This window comes from Macrobrachium rosenbergii, chromosome 43, assembly GCF_040412425.1.
Source record: "Macrobrachium rosenbergii isolate ZJJX-2024 chromosome 43, ASM4041242v1, whole genome shotgun sequence".
Lineage (NCBI taxonomy): Eukaryota > Metazoa > Arthropoda > Malacostraca > Decapoda > Palaemonidae > Macrobrachium > Macrobrachium rosenbergii.
The window spans coordinates 32183675-32202699 of record NC_089783.1 but is presented as its reverse complement, the minus strand read 5'-3'; the positions used below and the strand labels follow the sequence as shown (position 1 = coordinate 32202699).

At 36.2% G+C, this 19025-nt stretch overlaps 1 protein-coding gene across 5 annotated transcripts in view; it reads left to right on the top strand.

Moving 5' to 3' along the window:
- Window positions 1–17850, top strand: part of LOC136828755 (uncharacterized) — a 285069-nt gene extending 267219 nt beyond the window's left edge. The window contains exons 5-9 of one of the 5 annotated variants that reach the window (XM_067086968.1): window positions 152–166; window positions 7261–7363; window positions 8232–8290; window positions 16019–16148; window positions 16963–17850. In XM_067086968.1, the coding sequence (XP_066943069.1) occupies window positions 152–166; window positions 7261–7363; window positions 8232–8290; window positions 16019–16148; window positions 16963–17500 (845 nt within the window). In that variant the 3' untranslated portion in view covers window positions 17501–17850. Of the gene's footprint in view, window positions 1–151; window positions 167–7260; window positions 7364–8231; window positions 8291–12216; window positions 12328–16018; window positions 16149–16962 lie in introns of all 5 variants that reach the window. The other 4 variants (XM_067086969.1, XM_067086970.1, XM_067086966.1 and 1 more) reach the window with 4 other exon arrangements.
- The last annotated feature ends 1175 nt before the right edge of the window (window positions 17851–19025 follow it).

The window sequence follows — 19025 nt, the reverse complement described above, 5'->3', positions numbered from 1 at the left end:
AACATATCAATGAATGTAAATGTGTATATATGTAGTATATTGGCTTTGGCCCTTAATGACTTCTATTGTTGATATTTTGAACCCCCTTATTCTGATAACGAGGAATCCCTTTACTTTCATACCGTGATGGCCTCACATCTCCCATCTCCAGCCATATTCCCATCATGTAAGTGCAAGTGTACCCGGAGTTGGTTTTAATCCTGCTGCTGCTGCTGCTGCTACTGCTGCTGCTGCTGTTACTGTTGCTATTGCTGCTATACGCTGCTATTGCTATTATTGCTGCTGTCGCTGTTCATGTCGCTGCTGTTTCCCAAAGACGCTTCTGCCTCGGCTTTCTTTGTCTCGTTTCGAGAGAGCGAGTCTTATTAATGCAGTTCTCTTGCGATCTGCTCAAACTGCAGCGCAATGAAACGGACACATGACGACCACAGTTACAAGCTTATGTCTCGCCTCTCTTTTTACACGAAAGACTTTGGATGGATCTTTAGTGTGGCTGAATGTGCGTGCTAACTCCTTAAGGTGACTGTCAGCATAGATACTCTCTCTCTCTCTCTCTCTCTCTCTCTCTCTGCGCGTGTATAATTATGTATAAATGTGCGCAAGGTGTACAATATATGAAATAAGTAACCGTAACCTTATTAACATTATACAGTGGTATTGTATGAACGTAGCGTGTTGGGAACTGTAATACCTATGGATGTAATACACATTATTTTATCTATAGAATGGGAGGGCAGTTAGTGAAAGGATATGACACTGAATGATAGAAATTGAAAAAGATTGGACACGATGCGATATTGTGTACAAACTTTGCCAGTGACAAGCCGTGTCACGATATTGTGGACAAACTTTACCAGTGACAAGCCGTGTCAAATATTTCTACTGGAAAAGCGTGGAGATTAAAATACAGATGTACTGTTTTGACAGTTAAAGAATTATCCAAATCTATTTTGAAAGAGTATCTGTTTTCACAGGAAAACTCAGGAAAATTTTCGTTTATTGTATTTTTCAGAATATTTCGAAGATTTTCGAAATAAAAGAAATGGGATTTAATTATAGAAAAAATTGCGGTGTCCTTGATTAGCTTTATATGCGTGCATTGTAATAAATATTATGCATGGCAGTCTGCTAGTGCTTGGAATACCGAAGAAAAGAAGAATGTGAGTCTAGAAGACTGAAGAAACGAATAGAAAGCTTGTTAACGTGTAACCCTGTGCTTTTCTGAAGAAGCTGTAACGACGTTCATTACTAAAAAGAAAGTTCTGAGTTTTAAAGTCGATTGGGGAGGGCGTATCAACATCTGTGGAATTTAGAGCTGAAAGAGTTGCTTAGACACTGACAGATTAAGGTTTTGGTGTGTGCATGAGGCAAGTTTATAAATAAAAAAGATTGGTTAATTAGCAGGCGTAGCGAATGCTGACGATATCTTAAGAATATTGATATATTAAATGCAGGTTGGTGTGAATGCAGTTATGCCAGATTTCCTAGTGACTTGTGCGTTGTTCTTCCGTAGAAAATTCCATTGGAGAAGAAAATGGTTTGCGATTAATCCCTTTTAATACCACTTATTCATTTTGCAATTAATTCTCTTTCTTTTTTATTGCTTCGTCAGTTTCTACCTGTACAATTTCCAAACATTATTAGCTTCAACTGGCATTCCTTGTTTCGATTTAAATACGAGATTTCTTGAGTCACTTTACAAATGAAAACATTCCTATGTCTTAATTAAGACATTTTGCTGGTGAAACAAATTTTTCAGTTGAAAAGTACAAATTCCCCATCATGGCAGGCATTTAATATTACCAAATCGGAGTGGCATCATGAACGTTTAAAAATAAATGTCTTCCATTATTATTTATGAATCAAAGCAAGGAATCAGGTCTTAAAAATGTGTCTGAATGTGTCTCAGCTTGAAACTTTTTTACATGTCCTTACAAGCAGCCGTAGCAACATGGCAAACTCGGGGCCTGGCGCAGCTACTTTCATCCACTTGGAATTCATCCACTTGGAATCATCCATTTTAAAACTGACTCACGAGTGGATTATTTCCCATTGCGTAAACATATTACTCTTAAGTACTTTCACCCTATTGTGGACACCGCGTGTTTATGGGAACTGACAGGCTGTGAAATTTAGATGCAAATGGTTAAAATGGGGTCTGACTTGGCTTTGCAGGTGAAGAGCTTCGTTGTATGTTTCCCAGTATTTGATTGTTCTGCTGACTGGTCTTGTTATTGTCTGTGCGCAGTCACTCTTGCATTTGTTTTACCCTTCCTCCTTGAAACTTGTTTCAGTGTATGGCAATTCATATACATTCCTGACTCTGATATTCCCTTTTTTATGCTTAAAACTCACTTGCTTTTCAGTTGACAAAACTGGTTTTTACTTCTTGTGAGGACTTTTAAAATTTACGTGGTATAGATATTCTGGGAAATATGAGAAGTCACGTATTTGGGTATAATTTCCTTCTGAAACTATCTCTTCATATATTTGTTCTAAATGCAGTTATTTTGTCACTTCACTGACCACTCAGTTACGGATGCCAACATCTGTACTGATTGTTCATGTTCTGTCCGTTTTATAAATTGCTCCTAATCAAGTAACGAAACAATTAAAGTATGCATTCCTTACATTTAAAAACTAACTGGGTGTTAAGGTGTTGTTTTAGAACATAACCAATTATCTCTAGGTTTCAAATGAATAACGTCATTTGTTTATCTTGAGAGTTCATCACAGTTCATACAAAGTTACCGAAAGAAACAGCACAATTATTTTTTGGTGATATGTAGGGGGTTGAGGAAAAAGGTGCGTAGTGATGTTGACCTTTTTGTAGCTTTAATCAAAAGTAGATATTAAGCTTTAAATGGTCAAGAAATGAGTTGTACCCGGGGTCTGGTCCTCCTCACCGGTTTCACAAAAAAAAAATAAATAAATATGAATTTATAAATGAACTTGCTTCATTACCCATTATGGCTGGAAGCTGCTTTCACGCCTTGCTGGCATTTTGCTTCTTCAGCAGTTAATTTGCATTGAAACCATGATGGCTTCTTGTTGTAATACAAGTGCTAAAGCTGAACAGTTCTATTTACCAGGAGGGTTGTAGTGCGTGGTCTCCACTCACAAGTTATTAAAGAATAACAGGCTTCGCAAACAAGATCGCTTCTGGACCAAATTATGAATTAAAAGATGTCATAGTTCCATATGGTAAGCCTCGGGGTCATATGCTCCCTTGGTCTTGACGTCAGAATCTTTTTTTTATGAATATCTGTATTTGCTCATGTATTTTGATCTTGAAGTTAATGAGAAAATAGAAGATTAATTTTGATTTGCACAGTGACATATATCATCAAGGTGTAATAATGTGTTTTCTTGTCAGTTTATGGAAGAGTGTCTGCGATGACACGTGGAATTGGGAAACGACGGAATCCTGTTTCCTTAAGAAAATAAATTCGAATCGGTTTGGGTGACTTGTAGCGTGATAGATATACCGAAGGCAAATTGAAGGCATGCAAATTAAAAACATTCTTACAAAGGCCTTAACAGCTGCACAAGGCATTGGTGGATCAGTTAGAATTACGAGCGACGTAATTAGCAACGGTCAGTCATTGTCAGGAAATATGGAGTTCTCATCCTTTTTCTTTTTCGCAAACCTTCCTCATCAATATTATATCATCATGCATCATTGCTCACCTAGTGCCACGGTTCCGTAGGCTTATTTCTTCTTTGTGTTCAAACTGTGCCATATAAGCAATATTTCTTATTATCACGGTGGTTGTATGTTATATACACAATTCACTTTTGAGATTTGGTTCTAATTAGAAAGAGTGTCACCGAGTCTATTTTCTCAAATGACTATAACCTTAATAACATTCTCTCTACTCTCTGTTTGGAGATTTGAGATTACAACCCTAACTAATATCTTTGCTGTACATACTCCTTGCTGTTTCCTAGGTTGATACTGGATGTACTTATAGAGGGCTTCCTGGAAAAACATTTGAGTGAAAATTAAGTGTACCACCAATACCCTATGATCTTAAGCATCACAGAGTTTGTGGAGGTTTTATGTTGACGTTTAAATCTAAGTGAAACCCCTTATCCATCTTTATGGTCGATGGACGTTCTACTGATAGCTCCTTCGGGCTGTGTGATGCTTTTATCCAACAAGTCATATCCCAGACTTTTCCTCCTTTTTTTTTTTTAATCTGATCGTGCCTCTGGTAGGATGATGCTTTGAGAGATTCGCCATGTCAGTTGGCCATTGCTTTAGAAGTACCTTCTTATGATCAAGAAATTCAGCGATCTGAAGGCATGCAGTCAGAGCCAAGTAACATTAGGTAATGTGAAATTCTCAGAAAGGTAGATGATTTCTTCGTTGTAGGGACAGGTTCAAGACGAGAGAGATTTCATTTTCTTATGTCACATGATTCTATGATTTCATGAGAAAACAGTTACGGTTTGATTCAGATTCTTCATGAAGAGACAGGCCGCTGTTATTAACAGTGAGACAATGAACCCTCAGAGAGGAATGTTTTTGCAGCAACGAAATCAGGAGAGTGACAGATTGGCATTCATGAACAACCGGAGGACAGTAGAAAGGAAGACCTAACTACGTGAATTTTGGAAAGCGACAGTGATGGTTCTCTCAGCGAAATGCATTATTAGGAATAAAAATGGCCTTCTTCATCTTCATTAGGCAATGGTAGAGATTCAGGTGGCATTTTTAGGTTACGACTTGTTTGGGTGATTTGTTAGTAGCTCTGGTCATGCACCGAGATAATCCTTTCATTTTGTTCGGCTGTCTTCATGAGTAATTGATCTTAAGTCAGATGGACTTTGGCATCCATAGGCCAAGAGAATAATGGAAAATTAACTTTCACTTGACATGAGTTAGCAGTAAAACAGATTTGTGACTCTACAGAAGCCAGCAAGTAAACATGTTGACACAGCGGCCAGAGGATCAGGCTTCATTGACAAAAACTTGCCTTGACTACACAGGAGGCTGACAGTGATTGCACCTCTACTAGTAACGGAACTTGCATTTGCCAGACTAATGACATGGAGCTTTCAGATGAAGCTTACAGGATATATTCCTCTGCTTGTAACAAAATTATGAGCTTCCATGGCTAGAGTACGGCATATTCCCCCCGTTACAACTGAAGAATAAGAGTGGATTTTGAACGGCAAATTACCCAAGCTCGTTCCAACTCCTTGCGTTAAGATCAGTTCCTTTTGCTAAGCTGCTTTAACCCCGATATCAGCTCCTTATGTAGATTCCCTCAGCGCATTCGTTATTTTCGAACCGGAGCACTTGATGCAGGCCTGCAGTGGACTCTAGCACAGCTTTCTTGCTAAGAGACATTTTCGTTGTTCCATGGAAGTGGAAAGAGCTGCCAGTTTTGGCCTATAAAAATACAGGTCAGTCCTTATGGGAGCTCTTGTTTTATGTGACAGGGCGGTCATTATAAACCCAAATTTTAAATAATCATTCTTTTTCAGTTACCCCAGGTGAATTGTTTTCACTTGTCTTGAGTACTTTGTTGTAATCGCTCTCTGGCAACATTTACTGATCGTTAATTACGGCATTTTATAATTACAACTGGTCTTCAGCTGCATTGGCTGCCAATTAAAACTTTTGCAAAACAATTATTTTTATTACATTTCCTGCCACTGCATACTGAGATTTATCTCTTACTAAACATCCTGTTAGTCTACGATAAGTCTTTCATGATAGATAGATAACTGTTACAGTTTTGAGTGATTTTATTTGACATGCGAATATAGCAATTTCACCTTTTCCTAAGCAAGGTGCTTCCTTCTTGTAAAAGAATGGCAGTTTAATCATTACGAAAAAAAAATAACGTAAATGTTTATGTTTTCTAATCTAAACCTTTATTTCACTTCTAACTATGTCTGGCAGGGTCAAAAAACCATTTGAAAAGGTTTAGCTAGATCATTTGACAAAATGTTGAGGATTTTGTAATTATTAGACAATGTAAAATTGATCTGAACTGCCAATTCTACACGTAATTTATATTTAGGTTCAAGCGAAGTTTAGTCTGAAGTGCCGTCATGGAAACTGGGCATTTCATGACTTGACACGAAGGGAATCGGAACAGATTATTATTTATGAAAGCCGAAGACTGAAGTTTTGTATATGCTTCAAGTTTTGGGTTAATTTTTTTTTTTTTGTCTCATTGAATATAACCAGTATTATCACCATTTACGCGATCGTAAAAGCTCGTAGAGCTCTAATTTAGGTAAACTTTACACTACAACACACAAAAGAAAAGACCCACTCTGTGAATATTGACATCATTTATTTTCATTTACCTTTATAATGTTGGTTTCAAAGGGAACCTTTAAAGCTTCGTAACTGACCGATTCTCCATATGCAGTAGTTGTCGGTAATGTGAAAGCAATTGTATTCTTCATAGATATTTCTTCCATTTATGACATTTAGTTGGTTAACAATATCAGACTTGCGTTAATGAAGACCAAAAGGAGTATTATTTACTCATTAAATATTGGTAGACAGAATCAGGATTTTTTTATATCGGAATCACAAATGTACCGGTTAATGAAAATTGTTTCAATATATGTACCGCACTGTACTGTATGTATTGAGTAATTTGTACTATTGACTGTAAGCAGTTCATTGTACGAGCATTATATATATATATATATATATATATATATATATATATATATATATATATATATATATATATATATATATATATATATATATATATATTATATACTGTGCATGTCAGTGAGATCAAATCTTGTTGACATAAATGACAAATGATTTATTTCAATCTTTACATTCTATCACCAAGATGTGATTCTGTTTTAACAGTGTCTTCAAAATAAGAGAACATAATAAGTTTGGATTTCTCAGATCACGAAATTAAGAATATATCATTTTATTTATAGCACGGATAGACCAGGCCTTTGGTGGAACTATGACATTATTTAATGGCTTATTAGCAGTAAACACATGGGCATGTTGGGACTTGAAAGTTTATTTTGTAAGGCATAAGTGAATTCAAAATGTGTTGAGATTTTATGAGGACTACGCAAAGCTATAAAACATATAAAAATGATTCTGATCTCGGACGAATAGAATCATGTAGCAAGTTAAAGTAATTTTTGTCACGTTACTAGTATTGGAATGTGAGTGATCATAAGTTCCCTGTGCATTTTTTGTTTGACTTTTCCATCGAGTCTAAAAACTCCTTCCTTGGTTTATTTCCACAGCAATAGACCCACATCCTTTCGTGGATAAGTGCCCGATTGCTGGCTACTGCCTAAATGGAGGTACCTGCATGATGTTCAAAATAGTTGGTGAATTAGTTTGTCAGTAAGTATTACTTATAACGTTACTACTATCAGTGTATCTTATTGTTAATTTAATAGCGAAATGACTTGGCCTGTCACTCAAAGTAGCATTTGATAGAATAATTTCAAATGTTTTGCCTACCAGAACTAGTTGGAAAATTGTTTCTGTGTTTTGCACATTATTTAGACTAGTTAAATTTGACTTGGCTTTGAATCTGAATCATCAAAAGCTGTTATTAGCTACATTCTTTGAATTGTAAGGCAAAGGTTTAATTTTGAGAGACAAGACTGTTAAACATTGGTTTGGTTTTTCTTGTAGCACTAAGTATAGTTATGCACAGTTTTCATGTAAAAAAAGCACAAAATTCCAGTAAAGTTTATTATTATTATTATTATTATTATTATTATTATTATTATTATTATTATTATTATTATTATTATTATTATTATTATTATTATAGCGTTTCTGTTAACGTTGATATCTGTTTACATTACCTTCGTGGTTATGTCTCAACTACTACAGAGTAAATACCTGCAAACCCAACAAATTGCTTAAAAGAGTCTTCAGGACATATGTACACTGAATAAATTACAGCAGAAACAGTTGTGTCCATTTAAAAATTTGTTGCTAAAGCATACTATTCTTTACTAGGAAAAACAAAATTAGAATTATTTAGATCTTATTTACAGTAGAGTAACAGCCTTGAATGCTTAAAAATCCCAAATCGTATTTGAACTGTGTTTTTCATAAGTGTTTCGATGATATTTTTTAATATTGTACTCAGTTTACATGTTGAATTGTTCTTTTGTAGAAGTGACTGATAGTGTTAATCTTCAGTGATTGCCGGGCGGCCATGACATTTGTCTTACATTTCCGATATCCCTAACAGGTGTGCTGAAGGATTCAAGGGTCAGAGGTGTCAAGAAAAAGAGGTGTATCCTACATTCCGTAAGTGTTTTCATTCCTAATACCTTTAGAGCATTTGGCAGATCATGTTAAGGGCCGCCCCTTGTGTCTCCTACTTCCCGGATCCTTTAATTCTTTTCTTTTATCGATCAGATTCCACTCCCTTTGACCATTTCGAAATGTCTTCACAGAACACTTTACACCATGAAAGCCCAATGCTTCTGTTCATGTTGATTTCGTACCATCCCGTACTTCATAACTTCAAGGTTTCAGCTTGAGGTAAAAAAAAAAAAAAAAAAAAAGAGGACCTCAAATTGTGCCAAAAACTGAGTGCATTCTTTTAGCTACTTCGGCTAAGAGTCATAATGTTGTTGGTGGTCTTTGACAGTGATATTATGATTTTAGCGTAATGTCTATTCTCCTGGTAATAATATTTTTTCATTCAACAACACTTCCTTAGTCTTTCCTCTACATAATACAGATGCTTATTTGAAGACTTCAATCTTGTTTATTACACTGACAGATGGTACATCACGTAGAACAGCGAAGCAAATTTGGGCGCCTATCTTGTTCACATGTTCAGTCAAAATGATTTTATCAGTAAGAAATTTCCAGCTACAATTAAACTAATACGGTTAGACACATGAAAAACAAACCAGTGCATAAATGAATGAATTTTTTTCTCATTTTCAAAAATTAATTAATTTGAATGTTTTGTTCTTTAAATATCTGTCATAGTCTTTAAGAACTTTATTTGGCATCTTCATTGCTGTTTTAGATACTATTGCATGGTACTACTGCTGTTGTTTTATTGTACTTGGTTATAAAGGAGAGCTGAGGATATTGTTTTTAGCGTCACATTTTATATAGACACACACATATATATGTGTGTGTGTGTGTGCGCGTGTGTGTGTGTATGTATGTATGTATAAGTTATATCTTCAAATGATAAGAAAAATGATATAAGATCTCTTTGTTCCAAGCCTTCCTTCTTTTTTATGTGCCTCAATTCGTCTGTAGGAGGTGTTGCCCATCTGAAATTTGAATGGTCAAAGCAAGAGCCTCAGTGATAAGGAATCAAATAACTGGTGGAGGCTGACGGATCATAAGGTAGTTTCAAGGCGTCTTTTTGTCCAGTCTGAATAAACTTGAAGAAGGATACTACAACACCACTATATCTGAACAATAGTCCGTGTGAACTTCTTACATAATTTTTAAATTTCGAGATAGGAGGGAAATATATTGACATAAACGACGCACTTAATTTGTAAGTTTAAGTTGTGGACGTGTATCGCAAGTCAGTACACAAGGTTTATGATAGGCCACGTCACCTTAACTACTATTAACCTCTGGGATTTCCCCGGTGGGTGCCTCAGTGCCTTTTTAATAAGGTCAGCGGCAATGGTTGGCCTGTTAATTACGAATATACATCCTTATTCAGTCGTAGCTCATCTTACCACACTTCACAGTTCAAGACATCTTACGAACGTGGTTTGTTGCTTGAAATTCTATGGAAATTAAGTATGTAACCTTGCCCAGCTTAGCCAGTTTGTTTATGGAAACTCTGCCAACAAATCTCCAAGATAGGAGAATTGAGCATCATACTGCTCCTGTAATGGGCAGAGAATTTTTATCTCAAGTCTTGCAAGGTCAAGATACCGACAATTGTTGATTCACTTAGCATTAGACTCATTACTATATAGTAGTTATCTATTTTGATAAATCAGCTTTATTTCAAATAAGTCACTTACTAAACCATACCTTTTAGCAAATTTGTGACAACTTGCAGATATCAGTCAGTCTCTCTGTGCATCGATATTATTCGTAAAGCATAAAGGAAGAGCATCTTAATGACCTCCCTCTTCAGTCTGCCATTAAAACGAATGCAGAATAAGAGGAGTTATATTTAGTGAACCAATTAATGACTAGTTCCTTCTGTAATTAATTTTTCATTCTTTTGAGCTCTTGCTTCTTGACTTCACATGTTGAAATTTACCCGAAGCATAACTTCTTGATAAAAATAAAAACTTCTGTTTACCCTTAGTGGGGTCAGCTCACTTTTAATGCGGAAATAATGATTTCAGGTGTTCGATTTCACCTCTTGCTGGCAGATAAAGACATGTGAAACGAGGGGTGTAAGTTAGGCAACATGAAGGATACTCCAAAAGTTTCAGAAATTTTGTGATTTTTATCATATCGGGCTTCTTTGGATGCTAAACGTTAGACAGGCCATAATGACGTTGGCTCTACAAAATTAATATTTCGTTCAACAATAGAGTTTGCATCGAGTTGTCTGCCAAGCTAACATTTCAAGAGGAAATTGATCGTTATTGATATGACGATAAATCATTTTTAGTGGCCCGACTTCTGATTGTTATACAATGTTTTAAGGGAATATTTGATAGTTGCATCAGTTTATAATACCTACATACTAGGCTACAGATTAATGCTCTAGAAGCTGTTTTCTAGTGTTTTAAAATATTCTTTGCACTTTTGTACCATAACTAAAGATTTCCAACATATATGTTTTTTTTTTTTTATCCAAGACAAGTTGTGTGATTCTTGATTCCTCTCATGATATAATTGTATAGATAATGGCTTTTAGACCTTCCCTATATTTTTACCTATACTTTCTATATGTAACCTAGTCCAGGAGAGTCATTATGAAGGTATGAAAAGTAGGAATAATCATTCAGACCCGGGGAGTTTTGAACAAGTGCGAAAGGTGTCATTGAAGGGTGAAATAAGCATAAAAGATTTGATCTTCAAGTCTTTAAGTCAGTGCCTTCCTTTTATTGACATCTTGCTAGTTCCTTACTTTTAAGGCATTACAAAGTGAGTAGTGACGTTTTATGCAATGTCCTCAGATACCTCCACATAGCCACTGTAGTACAGTCACCCAGCTGCTTTTAGGCTGAAGGTGCCTGCAAAAGCTGCTGCTACTTTGAAAGCATTGACTCATGGTCACTCTTAATGTATGGGCAGTGCATCTTACCCTTTTTTCATTACTCCAGAAAAGAAGTTTGAAATTGCATGGAATGTTTCATGGAGACTGGTCCAAATGCAAATACTGTCCAAGGTTCAATGTAGACATTTTCTAGATGGATAAGCATTTTCTAGAAGGGTAATCATTTCTAGAATAGATAAGAGAAGGTAGTTATTGTATTGTAGCAACTCTAATATAGTCATATTTTTTTCAATGTTGTCTTCATACAGTATTCTATTTGGGCCTCATAAATTACAAATTTTAGTCCTCGTAGCATTGGATTCATCTCATTTTCAATTGGATCGATCCTTCCAACAAGCTTCGTGGCATGAGAGCCTGCCAGCCAACTTCGATCACTGACCAAAATCATATAATCTTCCCTTTTTCATGCCAGGAGCCAAAAACTCACTCCAGTGACACTTCAGTGTTCTTTCACACAAAACTACGCAAGGACTTTGCTGCCGGTCTTACGCTTTTGATTTGCTTTTTCTCATATATATATATATATATATATATATATATGTATGTATGTATGTATGTATGTATGTATATATATATATATATATATATATATATATATATATATATATATATATATATATATATATATATATATATATATATATAAATCTAATGCCATGCCCTCAGCTCAGCTATCAAAACAATAACATGGTTATTTTTCTTTCATGGTTCCCTTGCTTTCTCTATTTTCCCTTTTTTTTATCAAGTTCCTTGTTTCTACTACTCACTTTATACGATATTTAGCATTTCCCAGATATATTTAATTTTCCTTAGTACCTGACGATTTTAGAACATTAAATTCCCTTCTTCATTCAGTTGGCTTCTCCCCTCCTATTTCTTATGTTTAGTCACTGAAAGATTCCTCCTCCTCCTCCTCCTCCTCATCCTCCTATGCATTGCGAATCCATTTCTAAGAACGGCAGCAGGAGCCAGCGTTGACATTGGCTGTTTTCCCCCCCAGTGAACTACCGGCACCCACTTGGTCGTCACCAAGCCAGGCTCGGCTTGCTCTTGGCCAGGTAGACCTCGCAAGTACGTAGCCAGTCGCCCTCCGCCCAGCCAGCTTGTGCCTGTCAGCATTTCTGTCTTTTTGTTACTGTTGTGTTTTTCGTAGTTGCCTGCCTCTGGATTGTACGGTGTAGTCCATCAATAATAATCTATTTTTGCACTGTTGTTGCACTGTTTGTTCCATCTAGTGGTATGCACAGGCATTAACTTGGCGCTTCTGTGATCCGATATCCAACGACTTTCGACTTGCAGGAACGTGATGAGCATCTGCCATGCTCTTTGAGACGTTACTTGTCAAAAGCCTGTTCTAATCCATCATTTGATGACAGATTCATTTTTTGAGCAGAAATTTTTGATGGTGTGACATTCATTATCTCTTTGACCACTTCTCAGAAACTTTACCTAAACTCGAGAGCGACTTGTGACTTCCCTATCCTTTCTGCATGTTTTTTATTTCACATTAGCTCCTACATAAACAGCATGATGTTGTATAGTGAATGTACCTTACGGGTAACATAACTGGATCATGTACAGATAATTCAAGTACAAAACCACTCACTCTAGCATTAGATTAGTAATATTAACTATACACTATATAGAACACTACATTTTCTATCGTAACATCTTGACACTTACCAAAAAACCTTTAAATGTTTGAGCTATTATTCTCTCTATTAACATACTTTTGAGAACTCTGTAATCATGAAAATAAGAAGAAAAGCTAGCAACGAAATTTAATAAATGTAAAATTTAACATATGCTATGACTTTTACTCATGGTCACTCGTGAACACCCTTGATATTGATCTTCGTGGTTCTTCCACCAAGCCTTGGCAAGCACTTCCATGCTTGTGTACTCTTATAATTGGTATGTGTTCATGTAGGAATGTTTACTTATATATTGATTTATTTTCGTTTCCTAACTTCTTTTGAAGTATATTCAAATTTGTGGGTAAAAGTGTTCACAGTGACCCCTTGAGTCTCCTTAGCGCTTTCATGAACCCTGTATTTTCACCCTTGCGTTTCATTTGTGCTTTAATGGACGGTACTTGTACGGATGTATATGATTATTTGTAATGCTTTGACTTCGTATCCAGAATGTTATTATCTTCAGTATAACTGCTTATGGAGATGTATTTTATTCGTATGGTTTTGTGTGACTGATTGTCATACAAAAGCAATCAACTAGATTTTCTTTCCAAGTCTAAATATTTACTTGAGATCTCTGTAGTGAAGCATCTCGTTCAGGACGCAAGCGTTCTCCCCTTTATGTGTTCTGTCAATACAGATACTCCTTATTTGCTTGTTTACCACGATTCCTTTGACTTGCCTTTGAGGACGAGATCAGACTTCAAGATTTGGCTCCACAAGGGCATACATATGCTGGATTCGAGGTATTCCACATAAAATAAAGAAGTTATATATATATTTATAATATCCAAATAAAATTTCAAGATTTATAGCACTATGAGCACTATTGAAGTTCAAGATCCATGAAGGCATTTGAAACGAAATGGGTTGTGTGGTACTTATGATTTTGGACAAATGAGAATAAATAAAAAAAAAATTGTTGATTGCTAAAGACGACGTAGAATTAAGATGAGTCTTTTCACGTTTGGTACATTGTTGTAGGCGTGTAACGAATACTTTGACATATATATATATATATACATGTAGCCTATGCATCTGTGTGTGGCTAGTATTTAGTGCTTGCCTGCTATTGTTGCACATATACTCAGACATACGCACACACAACTTGTGTGTGTGTGTGTGTGTGCGTGGGAATATATATTTATTTTGTGTTAGATTTGTGTGCACGAGTGTTAGTATGTATACATTAATATATATGTAAATATATGTACAGTATATTGTTTCTCTTTTTTGTTGTAGTTTAGTTGAAACCTCGGCTTACTACTCATTTTTATGTTTTTTTTTATATTGTTGAGGCCCCTTAACTCCGTTTTATTCCAGTTTTGCATGTCGTAGATGTAACCCATTTTTATTATAATTTTCAGGTGAAATACCAATTCTCTGAGTTACTCCTCACGTGCTGGAGTTCATTTTGAGTTTGCGTTTAACTGCAGCTCGCATTAACACTTCTAACTGAACTAACAAATTAATGTCCGCAGAGCCTGACACTTTTTTTTAGCGCTTTAGATTACCGATTCAGATATCCAGTTTGTTTTTATTGATTATAATTTCTTTTTCCTGTTGAGTTTAATGTGTAGAGTATTAGATGTTTGTGACTCACGATTTACGTTTGCTGTGTACAGAAGTTTTAGTACGGCTTCAGCAGGACAATGTTCAGACGAATGCTAGTCTCATTTCAGTTTGCTTTAATTTTTTTGTGTGAAAAAAAAATTTACTTTAGACGCAAGCTGACAGTAAAAAAGAAAATCTGGTCGTGTCATAACTCATTATTATTACTTATCTAAGTTTAAGGGAGGACCAGGTGAAATCCAAAAGTATAAATGAAATACGAGATGTCATGTATTTAAAGTTTTCAATGTAACCTCATACCACCAATTGCAGAATGATCTACAATTTTGATTGATATGCAATTGCAGGCTTTTTTATAATAACTTCAATAGCATACCGGCTCATTTTCTCCCTGTAAAAATTCATACGCACTAGAAATGTAAAATAAAGCCTTTTCAGAAACATCACAATGTTTATTATAACTCTGTTATCGCTTTATGGCCTGAAAGCAATTTCTCTTTTTCATGTAAAGACATTCTATACGATTGCTTTTATCTCCTTTTATCCAGTGCGCAAAGGCCATGAATTACTTTTGTCATTATTATGATTATTGTTAAAACAGTTCAACTGAAAATAATATTACAAAATTACAAATGAATAAATAAATCAGTATAAAAAAATTACTGGTCCTGTTTACTGGACATAATATTGTATGTCTTTAGATTCTAGCTTTTCTAGAACTTGAAGCATCGTTGTTTCCAGTCTGAGGACTTTTATTGAGAACAGAAACTGGAGGTGAAATAGTTAACTTTTGCCAACTGATAAAGATTCGAACATCCCCATCGCCAAAATAAGTCGATGAATGGGAGAGAATTCGTTCACCTGTTTGCTGTTCTCAATCTCTTGATCTTCGTTAACACCACAATCTTTACTTTCCTTCACATAACTTGGGGGAAATAAAATCGCAGCATTTTAACGGGCGATACAGTAAAGCCCAGTGTACCTGGGACACTTATCATCCTCTCTTTTCAATCAATTCATGGGAAGGTTTGCACCAATTTTGTGTCGTGACGTGAGATGTCTCCAGTACCAAACTTAAGTTGCACCAGAAATGTGGTTATACAAGCGTTCACAAACTGCAATAACATTAAAAATGAGCAGTGATGTTGATGCTGGTGTAAAAATGTGGTAATAAACGCTGTGAATATTTCAGAGTGTTCATTTGGTATTAAAATGAATGGTTGCCTAATAAAAATTCAATAAATAAATAAATGGTCTTTTGGGACCAATTCCAACCAGATTTATTTTTGTACTGTCAGCTATTGCTTAACATCCCTCCGACTCCATGAAAAAAAAAAAACTAATTTCCAGCTGTAATCCGTTGTAATAGAACCAACCGTAATTTGTGCGATGTACTTTGGTAAGCATACCCCAAGCCTCAGAAACACTGTTACCGCCAGTGCTCTAACCCTTCTCAGTAACCGCAACAACAATAACCAGCCAGTCACATTCCTTTGATCCGAAAAGAGTAGAATAGTACAGCTTGTGTTATCACAGATGGTCGCGGGCTGTTGACTGCCAGCCCTCACGCCATGCATTCTAACCTCCCCACCATCTACCTGGCTGGCCTGCTTGCTCTGCTCATGTTAACACTGGCATTGGCTCTGTATACCTGTAACCTGAAAAGGTGAGTCTCATGTAGTTCACTAACACTTTACGCCGAGTTAACAATTGTACTCCAGTTCATGTGATCGTGATGTATTAGAAGTTAGTGTTAATGTTTAAAATTTATGCTTGCATGCATTTATTCCCAAAACGTTGTTGCTAAGAAGCTTACAGACAAGCATTCCATTCCGATGGGAATGTAAGTGTTTAACAATGTGCATTTTTAGGGACTAGATTTTACCAAGCACGTAGATGATTCAGTGTAAGATATTTTTTCCTCAAGCTACCATGTTCCTTTACAGAAAGATCTAGACAGTTTATTTTCCTTTTCTGCATTTCAGACTTCAGTGCACCATTTTCTTTGAAGTGGTGTTTGAATGATGCGGTACTTGAGTAATGAAATGTACTGCTTAATGAGTTTTTGAAACAGTTTTCAGTGTTCTGAAAATATAAACATATATTAGAACTAACAAATGAAATAAAACCATCTTTCTTGTATCTTTCTGTAAATAGTACATTATAATGCTTTTGGTAAAGATAGCGAGAATTTGGTCGCACATTCATTGAGACATTTTAGATAAAATTTAAGCTTTTTATAATTATTAAGTAAGCTTTTATGTTTTTAATTTTGCTTTTGGCTGTGTAGACAAAATTAATATGGTACAGTACTGCATTTTGCAATGAAAATGCATGATAACTTTTACTCATTCTTTTTGTCAGTTATTCGTATTGTTATCTACTTTCAGTCAGTATTCTCGTGTAAATTGTCAATGCTCTTAATGATGATTATTTCCTCTGTAGGACATTTTTAATATCACCTATATATACTTTCACAGGGCGCGATTGTCATGGGCCATTGAGACACATCCGCCATTCGCGCGGACTACGCTGCCCAAGAAATCAGCCCACCGCTCTATGGGAATTGCTTCAGCAAGCCTTGGCTCGAGGGCAAAAGGGGCCAGCTTGGACAAAGAATCACTTTTTGAACTGGTCGCCTATCCTCACCGAACACGCATATTGGCCCCGGTATATGACTCTTGCCCCTCACTCTTCCAAGGTACCACAACACAAGGCACATCGCAATGGTGCACCAGTTCACAGAAAGCCACATCCCACCTTAGGTACTCTGCCTCAGAAAGCTTCCGCCAAGGAAGCACAGCACAAGCACCAGCCAACTCAGATTCCAGTATCACTGGACTCGTTAACTACGGACCTCAACCACTCTCAGAGTTTGGAGCAGGAAAGGCATCAAGAATCACACTTGAAGGACCACAGTTCCCTAGTCTTACAACACCAAATGCATACAGATACACAGAGAATTATGAATCCGTTGTCTACCTTCATGACTCCAGTAGAGCAGAGAGTGAGACCTGATGGTCCTCTAAATGAGCAAAGAGATTTGTTGCTTGGTTTACTATCAACACAGCCATACGATTATAGGGAGGATGAGCTGGGTGGGCATACCCGTCACCACAGACAAGGATCTCATCACAAGCACCACCAGCGTCACTCGTCGCATAATACAAGTCCACCACTGCTTGATATACACGAAGATATGTATACAACTCAGTCGACAAGATTGGAATGGGACCAGACAGAAGAAGCAGATGTTAGGTTGTCATCTTCCTCACAGATGGCAACCAGCACCCTTCCTCCTCAGTATTTAAACACACCAAATCCAAATCAAAATAACCTACAGCAGTAATGCAGTAAAGGCATTATAGGTACGTACTCCAGGGTAAAACTTGGAACCATTTTCTATTTTCTAAATGACAAGAGATTAGTAATGTACTTTACAGTGAGCATACCTCTGTCAGAAAGATGATATCAGTCTGTTGCCATAAATCGAAGAAATTGGAATAAGACCAGCAAAGGGGAAATATTAGATAAGAATTGCTACGTATCTTCAGTCAGACTTTCATGTACAACTCTTTACGAGCGAGAAAGCTAATCTTGTCTTGACAAAAGCAAGATCTTCACTTTCCACCAAACAACTCGTCCATTTCGTGGTTTCTCACCGGACCTAATTCTGATAGATTCTGCACTCACCCCTTTGCTTAATATGGAAGCTTAGTTCATTTTCTGAATCAATCTGGCCGTTTAGTTTTCCCTTGATAAATCCGGCTATTTGGTCATTTTCTTGTTAAATCTTGCCGTTGACTACAAGGTAAGCTGTAGAAGACTTAAATGTGACTAAAGTACAGTTGTTTGTGAGAGTATACCTAATAGTGAATTGAGAACCGTAAGTCATTATGAATAAGAAGCTGAAATTTTTATCATATGAACTATGAGGTCATCCAGAGATATAACATCACAGACAGTTTGTTAAGTCATCTCAGGTCAGCGGTCTTTACTTCGCCGTATTTTCCGAAAATTAGAGGCTTAAGAGATTCTGCAGGCTGCCTCGCACTTCTTTGCATTCCAGACCCAGATTTGCCCTTAACTTGAATATTTAGTGTCTGGAATTTAAAGCGCACGATTTTGAATTACCCCTTGTTTTTTGTTTTGAAAACCAAGCTCTGTGGAACCTCTCTCTCTCTCTCTCTCTTTTTACAATTTATGCTTGAAGAATATCTTTTTTAAGGTGACTTCGGTAGATCTTTGACCATAATATAATTCTACTTTTACTGCGCCATTTTCTGTAGATAAGTAGTATTAAACACATGATTATCAAAACCTAAAGTTCTTGAGTATTTTCAAGTGCTTAGTTTTGAAGTAAAACCTAACTCAAATGATTAAGATATTTTTTCGTAAGCAATATCGGTATTCCATTTTAACTTAAACTTGGAATATTGTATCTGAATTATGTTTTCCTTGCATTCCATATCATTGCATTTTTGTTTCAAGACAGTAGCCAACATTGCAGATATGTTTATTTACAGTACTTATATTCGTAATA